Source organism: Erpetoichthys calabaricus, chromosome 1 (assembly GCF_900747795.2).
Source record: "Erpetoichthys calabaricus chromosome 1, fErpCal1.3, whole genome shotgun sequence".
Classification (NCBI taxonomy): domain Eukaryota; kingdom Metazoa; phylum Chordata; class Cladistia; order Polypteriformes; family Polypteridae; genus Erpetoichthys; species Erpetoichthys calabaricus.
The window spans coordinates 349359515-349373540 of record NC_041394.2 but is presented as its reverse complement, the minus strand read 5'-3'; the positions used below and the strand labels follow the sequence as shown (position 1 = coordinate 349373540).

The following is a 14026-nucleotide window of genomic DNA, read 5'->3' as shown; positions in this document are numbered from 1 at the left end:
TTTCTCTGGGCTGTGTCCAGATTTGCTGACTGTATATTGAATTGCCTTTCTCTCTTCTTTCAGACGCATTAGCATCTCTTTGAGCCTAAGGAACCATGCTACTGCTTTCTTTAAATTGAACCATTTGGAGTAGTGCTCTACAAGTCTTTTTACTGGTTCGATTTTTTCTTCAACAATTACACAATTTGCTACACACCTTTTGATTTCCAGATCGTCACAAGTAGACAGATCCATTTCATCTGGTCTCTTAGGCCATTCGTGTTTTGGTTTTATCGGGAAGTTTGGGCCTTGTATCCAAGTTTTACTTTTGACTAAGCTTTCTATTGTTAATCCTCTTGATGCCTGATCCGCTGGGTTTTGTGCAGATGCAACATACCTCCATTGCGAGGGTTGTGTGTGCTCTCTTATCACCTCGATTCTGTTGGCAACGAAAGTTTTGTAGCATGCGTTTTCATTTGCTATGTACCGTAGTACTGTGGTGCTGTCTGTCCAAAAGATTGATTCTTTCAGAGGAATCTTTAGTTCTTGTTTAAACATTTTGTCCATTTTGACTGCTACCACTGCTGCTGTGAGTTCTAACCTTGGTATAGTGACAGGTTTTAGTGGTGCCACTCTAGATTTCCCCATTAGAAATGAACAATGTCTCTTATTTTCCTTATTAGTCAGGAGGAGGTAGGAAACAGTGCCATATCCGTTTTCTGAGGCATCTCCAAAATGATGTATTTGTGCGGTCATTATTTGACCAAATTCAGGAGGTTTAATGCACCTGTCCACATTATAATCCGCAAGTAATTGCAAATCGTCCATCCATTTTTTCCATTGCCGAACGTACTTAATTTCCACTTCTTGATCCCAAGCGTATTTTTCTTTACACAGTTCTCTTAGAATAAACTTAGCAGGTAATATGGCTGGCGCTAAAAATCCAAGCGGATCATATATTGAACTAACCACGGACAGGATACCGCGTCTTGTAGCAGGCTTATTTTGCAGCTTAACTTGAAACTGTCTGTTTGTGTGCACCATTGGATGCCCAAAGCTCTTTCAACTGGTAATAAGTCATAACTTAAATCCACGACTTTTTGATTTATTGCTCTGTCTTCTTCAGAGATTGACAGCAAGATTGCTCTGCTGTTGCTTATCCATTTTGTAAGATGAAATCCTCCCTTTAAGCATAGGGTTTGTAGATCTTTGGCCAATTTTATGGCTTGTTCTTCAGTAGCAACTGACTTTAAACAGTCATCAACATAGAAGTTATTTAACGCAGTGTTAACTGCTTCCTCTGGTGCTATGTCTCTTGCATCCTCTGCTGTTTTTCTTAAGGCATAGGAGGCACAACTGGGTGACGAAGTAGCACCGAAAAGATGCACTGTCATTTTGTATTCCTCAAGTTCGTTGTTTAGATTACCCTCAGGTCACCACAAAAAACGGTAAACTTTTAATATGAATGGCATATCAAGATCCTCTTTGGTGTCTAATGTTATCCTCTGAAGATGTACTACATTACCTTTCTTGTCGCCTGTTAAAATTTTACATGTCAGAATTGTTTGACCAATTATCAATACAACTAATCTTGTCCTATTGCATAGCCCATCACTCAGACATAAATTACACAATAACATTACGATACATCCTTCAACAGTAATTCAGCTGGTGGAAGACTGGATGGTGTTAATGGCGGTAGATGTTCTTGGTGATATTGTAAGTTGATGTTTTCATCTTCCGTATGATCACCACCAACTGTTTCAGCATAGTCTATGGATATGCACTTAATCAATTTGCCCTTTAACCGATCGACAATTTTCGCATTAATTCGTTTGACTTCATCGTTTCTCAATGCTAGGATTGCCTGTGTACTCATTTCTTTTGTTGATAAACCTTCTGGATTAAATTCTTTAATAAGATTTGGACATAATAAGTCTTCTTTTATTGGGAACTTAAAGCGAGGAAAACATAAAAATTTATAAGAGCTGAGAGTGCAGGAACTGTGTCTGACAAAAGCAAACATTCACACAAATGAGAGGTGAGAGGAGCGTGGGCCTGGGCCGTTAACCAGAAATGGTTGAGAGGAGGGCTGGACTTGAAAAAATTTCTTGCCAATAGTCTCGTTTCATGGGACCTGAAAAAAATCTCTTGGTAATAGTTTGTCTCGTCTCAAGATTTTCTTTTATTATACTATGACTACAGCTAAATTGTAGTACTGGTGCATGGAATCATATAAGCACAATGGCTTGACTGGAAATTCATCGAATGTTTCCTAAATGTTGCCTCATAGCAACATACTGACAGCTTTTAAACTGTATCAGACACAGCCACATCATGTGCCTTAAGTCATGGAAGAACATAACTGTTACGTTTAACTTTCCTAAATTGATATGACTAGTAATGAGTTACTGTCGATAAACCGTAATATGATTTTTCTAAACTTACTGAGTTCACATCAACTTTAATGGAGAGGGGGCTGTAACATCCATCCATCCATCCATCCATTTTCCAACCCGCTGAATCCGAACACAGGGTCACGGGGGTCCGCTGGAGCCAATCCCAGCCAACACAGGGCACAAGGCAGGGAACCAATCCTGGGCAGGGTACCAACCCACCGCAGGACACACACAAACACACCCACACACCAAGCACACACTAGGGCCAATTTAGAATCGCCAATCCACCTAACCTGCATGTCTTTGGACTGTGGGAGGAAACCGGAGCGCCCGGAGGAAACCCACGCAGACACGGGGAGAACATGCAAACTCCACGCAGGGAGGACCCGGGAAGCGAACCCGGGTCCCCAGGTCTCCCAACTGCGAGGCAGCAGCGCTACCCACTGCGCCACCGTGCCGCCCGGCTGTAACAAGAAACTGAAATATTTTTAAGTCTAATTGGTGCAGTTATGATGGCATTGAATCCTGTTCTTTCAACAGCAAGGAAGAAACAGCGGCCATATACTGTGACACTAAGATGGACGTGAAAGAGGAGACGTGTGAGGCTGACATAAAGACCACAGATATAATAACTGTAAACTTTGAGGATAAAGAGGACTGTGAATGGGAGTCTGTCCACCCTAAGCAGGAGAGTCCCAGCATTAAAGAAGAGGATTATGAACTGGTAACTGTGGACATTAAAGAAGAGGCCATGGAAACATCTGTCAGCATTGAGGTACCCAGACAAAAAAGTATGGAGTGTACTGAGCTCAAGGTGGTGTCTGAATCATTACAGTCTGACACAAAGAGGACCAAGGAAATTTCATCAGTTAGAACTCAAGAAGAACAACCATCCCCTACACCTCAGTCTGGAGAAAGTAAGTGTGAAATAAAAAATCCATATTAATTTTAGGAACAGAATTATGGGCTTAAAAAAGAGGTCTTGTGTGATGTATGTAAAACTTTGCAGTAAGGTAAAAGGTTGGGACAGTTTTTTTTTTTTTTAGTAAATTACTATTTTTGGGCTGTGTAAGAACTCATTTGTGTTTGCTAACGTAACACCAGTGATTTGGGGTGTCTGAGATTTAAATGTGAAAGAACTGCAGTCTCTTGTTAGACTGTCCAGCATGTCTTTGTAGAATATTGTAGAATGTCTGGGGAATAAGCTAGTGGGCAACTTTGTCTGTCAATACTAAACACAGACTCCCCCCAGAGTTTAATTTCCGTCTCTTGTTCAAAAAATGGACGCCAATAGCAGATTAGGGGTAACCTTAACATCAGGGCCCTAGGTAATAAAATATTTTAGCCTCAGCGCCCAGTTCCAGTGGGGTTAATGTTAGGATAAAACGAGGGGGCAAGACAGTCGATAAAGGGGGTTGGAGGTGGAATAAGACATTAGTATAAGAACCAAGTGGTGTCTGCTTTTTGAACAAGACCCATTTTTCTTTTGTTTTTCTTTCCTCTCCTCCTGTGCCCACTATCTACAGTATATCTTTATTACCAGCAAAAGGCACATTGTCATAATCTGGTTATGTTAACCATTGGGGTTTATTTTGCAAAAGAGTTTTTGTAATATTTATGCATGTTTGTGTTTGTTTTATTTTAATAATTTACAGGCAATACATTATAGTTGCAAATCTGTGAAAGTACTAGAGACGCACAGATCAGTTTTTTTTAGGGCCAGCACAGATCATTCATTTCATGTTACTAGAATTAGCTGATTCAGATTTTTTTCTTCTTTATCCTTTTAAATTGTATTTTTCCATTTCTAAGCACCTCCATAGCTTATGTTCACTATTAAAATATTAACCTTGGTATTTTTTTACAATTAAACTGCAGAATGTCGGTGTTACCAGTTCAGTTTTTAGTTATGCAATAACATTCTGTAGGTTTATTGTTCAGTCTTCTTCTTCTTCTTCTTTTGGATGCTTGTGTTAGGGGTTGCCACAGCAGATCATCTTCTTCCATATCTCTCTGTCCTCTCCATCTTGCTCTGTCATCACCATCACCTGTGTGTTCTCTCTTACCACATTCATAAACCTTCTCTTAGGCCTTCCTCCTCTCCTCTTCCCTGGCAGCTCTATCCTTGGCATCCTTCTCCCAATATACCCAGCATCTCTCCTCTGCACATGTCCAAACCAATGCAATCTCACCTCTCTGACTTTGTCTCCCAACTGTCCAACTTGAGCTGACCCTCTAATGTCCTCAATTCTAATCCTGCCCATCCTCATCACACCCAATGCAAATCTTAGCATCTTTAACTCTGCCACCTCCAGCTCTTTCTCCTGCTTTCTGGTCAGTGCCACCGTTTCCAGCCCATATAACATAGCTGGTTTCACTACCATCCTGTAGAACTTCCCTTTCACTCTTGCTGATACCCGTCTGTCATAAATCATTCCTAACACACTTCTCCACCCATTCCACCCTGCCTGCACTCTCTTTTTCACCTCTCTTCCACAATTCCCATTACTCTGTACTGTTGGTCCCAAGTATTTAAATTCATCCACTTTCACCAACTCTACTCCCTGCATCCTCACCATTCCACTGACCTCCCTCTCATTTACACACATGTATTCTGTCTTGTTCCTATTGACCTCCATTCCTGTCCTCTCTAGTGCATATCTCCACCTCTCCAGGGTCTCCTGAACCAGCTCCCTACTCTCGCTACTGATCACAATGTCATCAGCAAACATCATAGTCCACGGGGACTCCTGTCTAATCTTGTATGTCAACCTGTCCATCACCATTAGAAATAAGAAAGGGCTCAGAGCTGATCCCTGATGTAAGCCCACCTCCACCTTGAATGCATCCATCACTCCTACCACAGACCTCACCACAGTCACACTTCCCTCGTACATATCCTGTACAACTCTTGCATTAAGTGCAAATTCTTCTTTATCTGTTCTTCTGTAATTTAAAATGCTGTACTAAACACAAGTTCGCTCACTATCCACACTCATGTTTTAATTAATGGGCAAAAATCAAAACATCTGAACTTATTAAAGCAGCTTCACTTTTAATTTCTGCCAAAGACCTGCCTCTGTTTACTTTCACTCCAAACTCAGGTGGGCAGCAAACATGCACAGAATGACTCCACAGATTCCCATTTTCCAATTTATTCACCCACTTTCATCAACGTAAAAGCCAATATTCTTTTCTTCCCCCTCTTCTAAAGTATCGCTGGCCTCTCTCTGTTTACAGCAAGTTTTGACAGTATAATTTCACATGCACTTCCTCAAGTACTTTAATGTCTTTTGTAAATGAATAGAAAGCCATAAAGCTTAGAAATACTGTGTAACAAATTAACAACAAGTGGAGGTTGTTATTAGCTTGAGTTGATTTCAGTACAGGATTTATAAAGAATAATATATATTTTGTAGAAAAATCAAGATGAGAATAGACCATTCAGCCAAGCTTGTCAGTCCTATCTACTTAATTCCTCCAGAATAACATCAAGTTGACAATTGAAGGTCCCTAAAGTCCTACTGTCTATCATACTACTTGGTCACTTATTCCAAGTGTCTGTTTCATTATATTTATAAAAGGCTGTCCATATTTTAAGTCAGCATTGAATGATGTGACTTAATGTCAATAGTAGGACAGCTGATCAGAAATAATCTTATATTTTTTTCTTTTAAACTTCATACAGGGAATAAACCTCACTGCTGTTCTGAATGTGGCAAACGATTCTGGTACAGGAGTGCCCTTCAAAGTCACATAAGAATTCACACGGGAGAGAAGCCATATTGCTGCTTGGAGTGTGGAAAACAATTCTCTGACAGGAGTGCTCTTCAGAAACACACAAGGATTCATACTGGTGAGAAGCTGTATTGCTGTAATGAATGTGGCAAACAGTTCTCACAAACTGGCCATCTCCAGACCCACAGAAGAATTCACACAGGAGAAAAGCCATATTCCTGTTCCGAATGTGGCAAACAGTTCTCCGACAGGGGGAGTCTTCAGAGACACACTAGAATTCATACTGGAGAAAAACCATATTACTGTTCTGAATGTGGCAAAGAGTTTTCACAAAGGAACGGATTTGAGAGCCACATAAGAATTCACACTGGAGAGAAGCCATATTGTTGTTCTGAATGTGGGAAACAATTTTGTCGTAGGAGTAATCTTCAGAGCCACAAAAAAATTCACACTGGAGAGAAACCATATTGCTGTAATGAATGTGGCAAACAATTCTGTTACAAGAGTAATCTCCAGAGACACCAAAGAATTCACACCAGAGAGAAGCCATTTTGCTGTAATGAATGTGGAAAAGAATTCTCACAAATAGGCAGTCTCCAGAGACACACTAGAATTCACTCTGGAGAAATAAAACGAGCAGACTTCAGGACACAAGATTGAGGTTCACTCCTTTCCTAGAAAGTAAGCAAACTAAACCATTGCTGTGAAATCAATCCTTGAGAGAACTGAAAATGTCATACCTAAAAAGTGAGATTTACTCCTGTCTTGATAGTAAGCACACCAAGAAGAATTTGGAGAAATTATCCCTGACGGATGCTGTAAAAGAATTAAGTTGGAGGGTGACAGATGAAGGAACAGAGGAAGGAGTGAAATGTAACTCATCAAGCTACTTGAGTCTTAATTAGTACTTTCACATGGAGGGCTTTCTTGTGCAAGATTCATACCAAACCTCATAAATGTGAAACAACTTTTATAGCATGAAAACGATCCAAAAACAAAATTCATACTGCCCAAACATCTCTCAGTATAAAAAGGTGCCCATCCTCTGCTGTGGCACTCTAGGTAGTTGATGGTGATAACAACAGTGCAACATCTTCAGATGAAGAGAAGAAGACCTCCAATGTGGTGTCACTCCAGATAGACAATGTTATGTGCCACACCACAGTGGAACTCATCAGACCACAGAAGTGCAACTCAAGCAAGAAATTAAGAAGACTGAACACAGTCCAGTAAGCGACTAAAGATAAAGAGGAAAGTATTGTAATGGAGAAGAATATCTATTATAGAAGTGTGTATTTTTTATTATTAATGACTACCAATATAAATGTTTAAACCAGTCCATTTACTGTTCAGCTAGCCTGGGCAAATAAACGTGGCTACAACATGAACAGGCCGATGCTGAACAAAGCAACTAAACTGGGGATGGAATGGGGGGTCATGCTGAAACAAGAACTGGTTCGAAGTAAAAACATAAGAATTCTGACAAATGACAGGAGACCTTTCAGTCAATCAAGTCTGTTTGTTTAGTTAATAGCTAAGCTGTCCCAATATCTCACCCAGATTCTTCTGAAAGGTTGTCAAGGATTCTACTTCACCTCCATGTCTCAGTAGTTTGCTACAGAATCCCATAACTCTTTGTGTAAAGAAGTGTTTCCTGGCTTAAGTTTTAAGTGCACTTCCCCTTAATTTCCACTGATGTCCTCAAGTATCTGCTTCTCCCTTAAGCTGAAAGAATGTTGCTAGATCTGCTTTATCAGTGCCTCCCAGGATTTTAACTATGTGGATTAGACCTCCATGCTGTCTCCACTGTTCAAGACTAAACAAGTTTAATTCAATAAGTCTGTCAGAGTAGGACATGGAGTATGGAGTCGACTTCTCCTGTTGGTCATTGAAGTTATGGTTGAATGGGATTGGTCGCTGAGTCAGGAGAGTTAGTCTGCACTATGATGCCCCATTGGACCATAACGTGTGACAGGAAACTAAAGGAGTGGCATAAGATTGGCATCTTTGTCTCTCTCCCTCTCTCTCTCTCTCTGACATTTTCCATCCATGGAGGAGTCAAGCCATTACTCAATCCATTCAACGGCCAAGACCAAGCAGGACCAGAGGCACAGCCACCTGGTCGTAAGAATATGGAGATGAGATGAAATGCTACTTTGTCCATTAATTTAGGTATATTATCTAAAATACATAAATAAATCTGTAACCTTTTGGTCTGGCTTGTTCTGATACTCTATTTGATTGCCTGGTGGACAGAGGTGCTGAACTACAGTACCTGACAGTGTGGTAGGAGTATGGGAATTGAGGCATTCAAGTAAAGGCTACATAATAAAGATGTTTAGCAGGCTGAGGTTGATGGTCCCAAAAGGATAAAGCATCCTTGCCTGGCATGAAAGTTCATTTTTACTGATAAATATGATTTTCACAAATTGATTATACAATATATCAATTATAATGAATGATTATGTCCTTGTTGATTGTCAGTTTTTGCCTTTAGCACTCTTAGAAGGCATTTTAATGAAAGCCATTTGATCTGTGACCCAGTCCTGCTGCTACTTTAGTACAAGGACGAGTTGTACCGCTCTTAGAACCGGCACGATTATAATATGCGCTGCCCTCTTAGAGTGGCAGCAAAGAAAAAAGAAAAAAAATAATCCGGGGCACGAGTGACCAACACTACTTAAATGTAATGAATTATTATTATTATTATTATTACTTACCTACTACACCACCCCAAGTATAGAGACACACCAGTGAAAGGAGGGTTAAGTAAAAAATGATTATTGGAAGACAATACACATACTTACTGTAACAAAAAAAAACCCCTATATACATAATATCACTCTGCAGAGCTTCCCACACAGCACAAATCACGGCACAAAACATTTAAACACATAAGCTACTAATACAGAAATGTGAACAAGAAAACAAAATAATGTATTTGTAGTCCTTCAAATATTATCTGTACAGAATGTCGAGCTCAGTCTGCCGTGGGGAATGAGGCGCCGACCATACTTCCTATTCCAGGAAACGTCCAGATTAACAGTTTCTTGTGATGGCCCGTCAGGTCCTCTCCCGAATACCTTTCACCAGAAAGTAAAAATAATTTGTCTTGAAATGAACCCGAGTCCACCTGACATTTTCCATGCAGTGTCAATCCTTTCCCTCTTGCCTTTTCCTGTGATGGCGTCCCCTTCTCTCTTAGCTCTGCGCTTCTCTTCTCATTTTTCCTGCCACTCATTGACATACTGTTGGCTCCTCCCCGAACAGTCTGTTGGCCCTCCAAACCAGGTGCTCTCCTCCCCCTGTACAATTGGCCAGCCTTACAAATTAAGCCATTCCACTAATAACAAGAATGGGAAAAGGTACAAACTCACAGTGGTGCACATATATTCCAGATGACTGTTACAGAGTAATGATAAGAAAACCAGTACAATCGACTGTTACAGAATCCTGACTCCTAGGGTCGTGTTTATCAGTAACTGGTAATGACATGAGGTGTGAAACTAATCACACACTTTTGAAATTGACACATGTATTTGAGAAGTGTTAGCAACATCTGTAAGTCACATATCTTTCCATGTACTGAGTGACACTATGATTATGTCAATGAATGTTGTGAGGTTTCTGAACTCCTTTGGGACCCCCCAACATCAATGGGATGACACACCAAAGTGTGTCCCGAAGCGCGATTGCCACGTCTGTGGAAGATTGCTTGTCATTTGCCAGGGCAATCGCAGGCTCCCAGTGCTGCAGCAAAGCGCAGAGGAAGCAAATCCGAGCCGATCACGGTCACACTATAAGTGCCTGTCGACGATGGGTGATGCAAGGATCATTATAAGTGCAGGGAACACAATTACTTGGCTACGACCCTGCCTGACTACTGTGTCTGTGTAGAGGAGAGTGGTAGACCCCCCTACAATAAATAACCATGCTGTTCCTGTTTCAAGCTGAATAAAGCTTGTTTTGGTAAAGTACTGAGACTCAGCCTCATGTTTTGGGGTTCAGGGACTCATGCATCACAAGGTATTCTTCTCATCCTGGACTGGCTTCAAAATTTAATTTTGACACTGATAAGAGGCATATAACCAAAGAGTATTTCAGCTTCCAGGTTTTTCAGAGGTATCTGTGTGTTCTTCATGCCAAAGCTAGTGAGTCCCTATGTAAAGTACTGAAGAGTGACTGGCAGTGTGGGCATCACTTATAATCCAGTGCTCAATTAGATTGTGTGTGTGAAGTAGTTACAAATCCACCTGGTCTGGGAAGATTACCATTGTCTTGCCCACAGAGCTTAGCAGATTGAGGGAAGACATTTACAAATAGAGAGCATTACAGTAGAAGTAAGACGTTGTAGGTTGGTAAGAGTTTGAGCCTTCATGTGTCTCAGGGACATCTGTGTGTTGTTTTCTCTCTGAAGTTACTGAGTCCCCATTTGGAGTTCTAAGGAGTGGCAGGCATTATAGACACCACTCAGAAACAGTGCTTAACTGAATAAGGTGCCAGACTAGGTCAACCCGTAACAAATTTGGTAAATAATATCACTTTAGTCTAAATCTATTGCTCACTCCATTCAAAAGCCATGTGGTAGCAGAAATAGAGCCACCACATAGTAAGCACCTCAGGCCACCCTCATGAAGTCTGTTTGGTCAGAGACATTCACACCAGTGGCCTGCCTGCTGGAGGTCATTTTGTAGGTTCTGGCATTGCTTATCCTGATCCTCCTTGCCCTAAGGAGCAGATACTGGTCAGTCCTGCTGATTGGTTAAGGACCTTCTATGAAGGGCCCTGTCCAACTCTCCTAGAGTAACTGCCTGTCTGTCTCCTGGAATCTCATCCATGCCCTTGGGAGACACAGCAAACCTTCTGGCAATGCCACATATTGATGTGCCTGCCATCCTGGAGAAGTTGGACTACCTGTGCAACCAAACTCTGTAGGGTCAAGGTATGGCCTCATGCTACCAGTAGTGACAATGACTGTAGCCAAATGGAAAATGAGTGACAAAACAGATCAGGAGGGAAAAATGTCAGTGGCCTCCCTCCACCTGTTAAACCATTCATGCCTGTTTTGGGGGTCATCTCATTGTTTCCCCTCTAGTGCACCAAAGCAGCTGAAACTGATGAACACCCTCTGCTACTTAACTGACCAGATCAATAGCCCAGATGTTTTACTGACTTGATGCTATACTCTCATTAAAAAGTGCTCTTTTAAGTTTTTTGCAGCAGTTTATAATGATTATTACTGGGAAGCAGAATGGACTTCCTGTAAATTGGAAAAAGGAAAAAATAATTCTGTTTACAAAACCTGTTAAAGATCCCAGACAAGCAAAGAGCGATAAGTGTATTGCTCTTACGTGTGCTTTGTGTAAACTAATGGAAAGAATGACAACGGCTAAAATGACATATTTCATAGAAAATAAAGGATTAAGGATTTCATACCAGTGGAAGATTCAGAAAGTGAGATCGACATTTAACAAGTTAATGTGTCTGGGTAATGATGTAAGAAAACCTCTATGGTCAGGTAGTTGGAGGTGACAGTTGTTCTAGATATCGAAAAAAACGTGACGCATTATGGAGGAATATGAGTCCTGTTAATTAAATCAGATAGAATGAGTATTGGTGGAAGAAAGTACTTCTGGGTGTTACATTTCTTCCGTGGTAATTCATTTACAATCAGGGTTGGGTTGGGTTGGAATTCTCATTGGCACTGGCAGGGCAGAGTCATTAGCCGTGTATTGTTTATAATTATAGTAGACAGTATTTTTGAACCATCTGGTGCAGAATTATGTGGAAGAGACACTGTAATGTTAATTATATAGTACAGGTGGTACAGTGAGCATTACATGCGGTAGAAAACTGGCTGTTAGATTGAGGATTTATATTTCCTGTCTAAATCTAATATGTATGTTTTAACCAGAAACAAGTACATTGTCAATGGATGTTTTTATTTATATGGACAGGCTTTATTTAATGTTCCCATTTTTTTAATATCTAGGCCTATGGTTCGATATAAAACTGACCTATATGATTCAATTAAAATGTTCAATGGATAAATTTAAATAGGGCTCCCAACTAGTGCATTGGGATATGACTGGAGATTTACTAGAGGAGTAATGCAAACAGAATATACTGTAGAGCCTTAAATAGACTTAATCTAACCCAGCCACAGGCGATGCACAAACCAGGGTGCTTCTTTGTGCTGATAAAGGGAAGGGTTACGTCAGGAAGGACATCCGGTGTAAAATTTTGCCAAATCAATAAGTGGACAACAATACAAATTACAATACTGAATCGGTCAAGCCCCGAGTTAACAACGACCACTACCGGTACTGTTAGCCAACAGGGTGCTGGCGGAAATTGGGTTACTGTTGGCAGAAAAAGAAAGAGAAGAAGAAGGGGGAGACATGTCCATAGGCAGGAGGAGAGGAGGAAACTAAAGAGAGTGGAACTGAGGGTAGGAACTTTGAATGTTGGTAGTATGACAGGTAAGGGGAGAGAGTTAGCAGATATGATGGAGAGAAGGAAGGTTGATATATTGTGTGTGCAAGAGACTAAATAGAAGGGCAGTAAGGCCAGGGGATCGGAGGTGGATTCAAATTGCTCTATCATGGTGTGGATGGGAAGACAAATGAAGCAGGAGTTATTCTGAAAGAACAGTATGTCAAGAGTGTTTTGGAGGTGAAAAGAGTGTCAGGCAGAGTAATGATTATGAAGCTGGAAATTGGAGTTGTGATGATGAATGTTGTTAGTGCATATGCCCCACAAGTTGGGTGTGTGATGGACGAGAAAGAAGATTTTTGGAGTGAGTTGGATGAAGTGATGAACAGTGTACCCAAGGGACAGAAAGTGGTGATTGGAGCAGATCTTAATGGGCATGTCAGTGAAGGGAACAGTGGAGACGAGGATGTGATGGGTAGGTATGGTGTCAAGGAGAGGAATGAAGAAGGTCAGAGGATAGTGGATTTTGCCAAAAGGATGGACATGGCTGCGGTGAATACGTATTTTAAGAAAAGGGAGGAACACAGGGTTACATACAAGAGTGGAGGAAGATGCACACAGGTAGATTACATCCTATGCAGAAGAGTTGATCTGAAGAAGATTGAAGACTGTACAGTGGTGGCAGGGGAAAGTGTAGTTAAGCAACATAGGATGGTGGTCTGTAGGATGACGTTGGAGATCAAGAAGAGGACGAGAGTGAGGGCAGAGCCAAGGATCAAATGGTGGAAGTTGAAAAAGGAAGACTGCAAGGTTGAGTTTAGGGAGGAGGTAAGACAGGCACTGGGTGGCAGTGAAGAGTTACCAGACAACTGGGAAACTACAGCAGATGTAGTAAGGGTGACAGCAAGAAGGGTGCTTGGTGTGACATCTGGACAGATTGAAGGAGAAAAAGGAAACCTGGTGGTGGAATGGGGAAGTACAGGAGAGTATACAGAGGAAGAGGATGGCAAAGAAGAATTGGGATAGTCAGAAAGATGCGGAAAGTAGACAAGAGTACAAGGAGATAAGGCACAAAGTGATAGGAGAGGTGGCAAAGGCTAAAGAAAAGGCGTACGATGAGTTGTATGAGAAGTTGGACACTAAGGAGGGAGAAAAGGACCAGTACCGATTGGCTAGACAGAGGGACAGAGCTGGGAAAGATGTGCAGTAGGTTAGGGTGATAAAGGATAAAGATGGAAACGTACTCACAAGCGAGGAGAGTGTGTTGAGCAGAAGGAAAGAGTACTTTGAGAGGCTGATGAATGAAGAGAACGAGAGAGAGAAGAGGTTGGATGATGTGGAGATAGTGAATCAGGAAGTATAACGGATTAGCAAGGATGAAGTAAGGACAGCTATGAAGAGGATGAAAAATGGAAAGGCCATTGGTCCAGATGACATACCTGTGGAAGCATCGAGGTGTTTAGGAGAGATGGCAG

The 14026-nt window shown here is 41.2% G+C and overlaps 1 protein-coding gene across 1 annotated transcript in view; it reads left to right on the top strand.

Annotated features, from left to right (window-relative positions):
* The window catches only part of LOC114669299 (zinc finger protein 431-like), a 30808-nt gene that overhangs the window by 3705 nt on the left and 13077 nt on the right, over positions 1-14026 (top strand). The window contains exons 2-3 of the mRNA XM_051935445.1: positions 2919-3295; positions 6067-6764. Coding sequence (XP_051791405.1) covers positions 2956-3295; positions 6067-6764 — 1038 coding nt within the window. The 5' untranslated portion in view covers positions 2919-2955. The remainder of the gene's footprint in view (positions 1-2918; positions 3296-6066; positions 6765-14026) is intronic.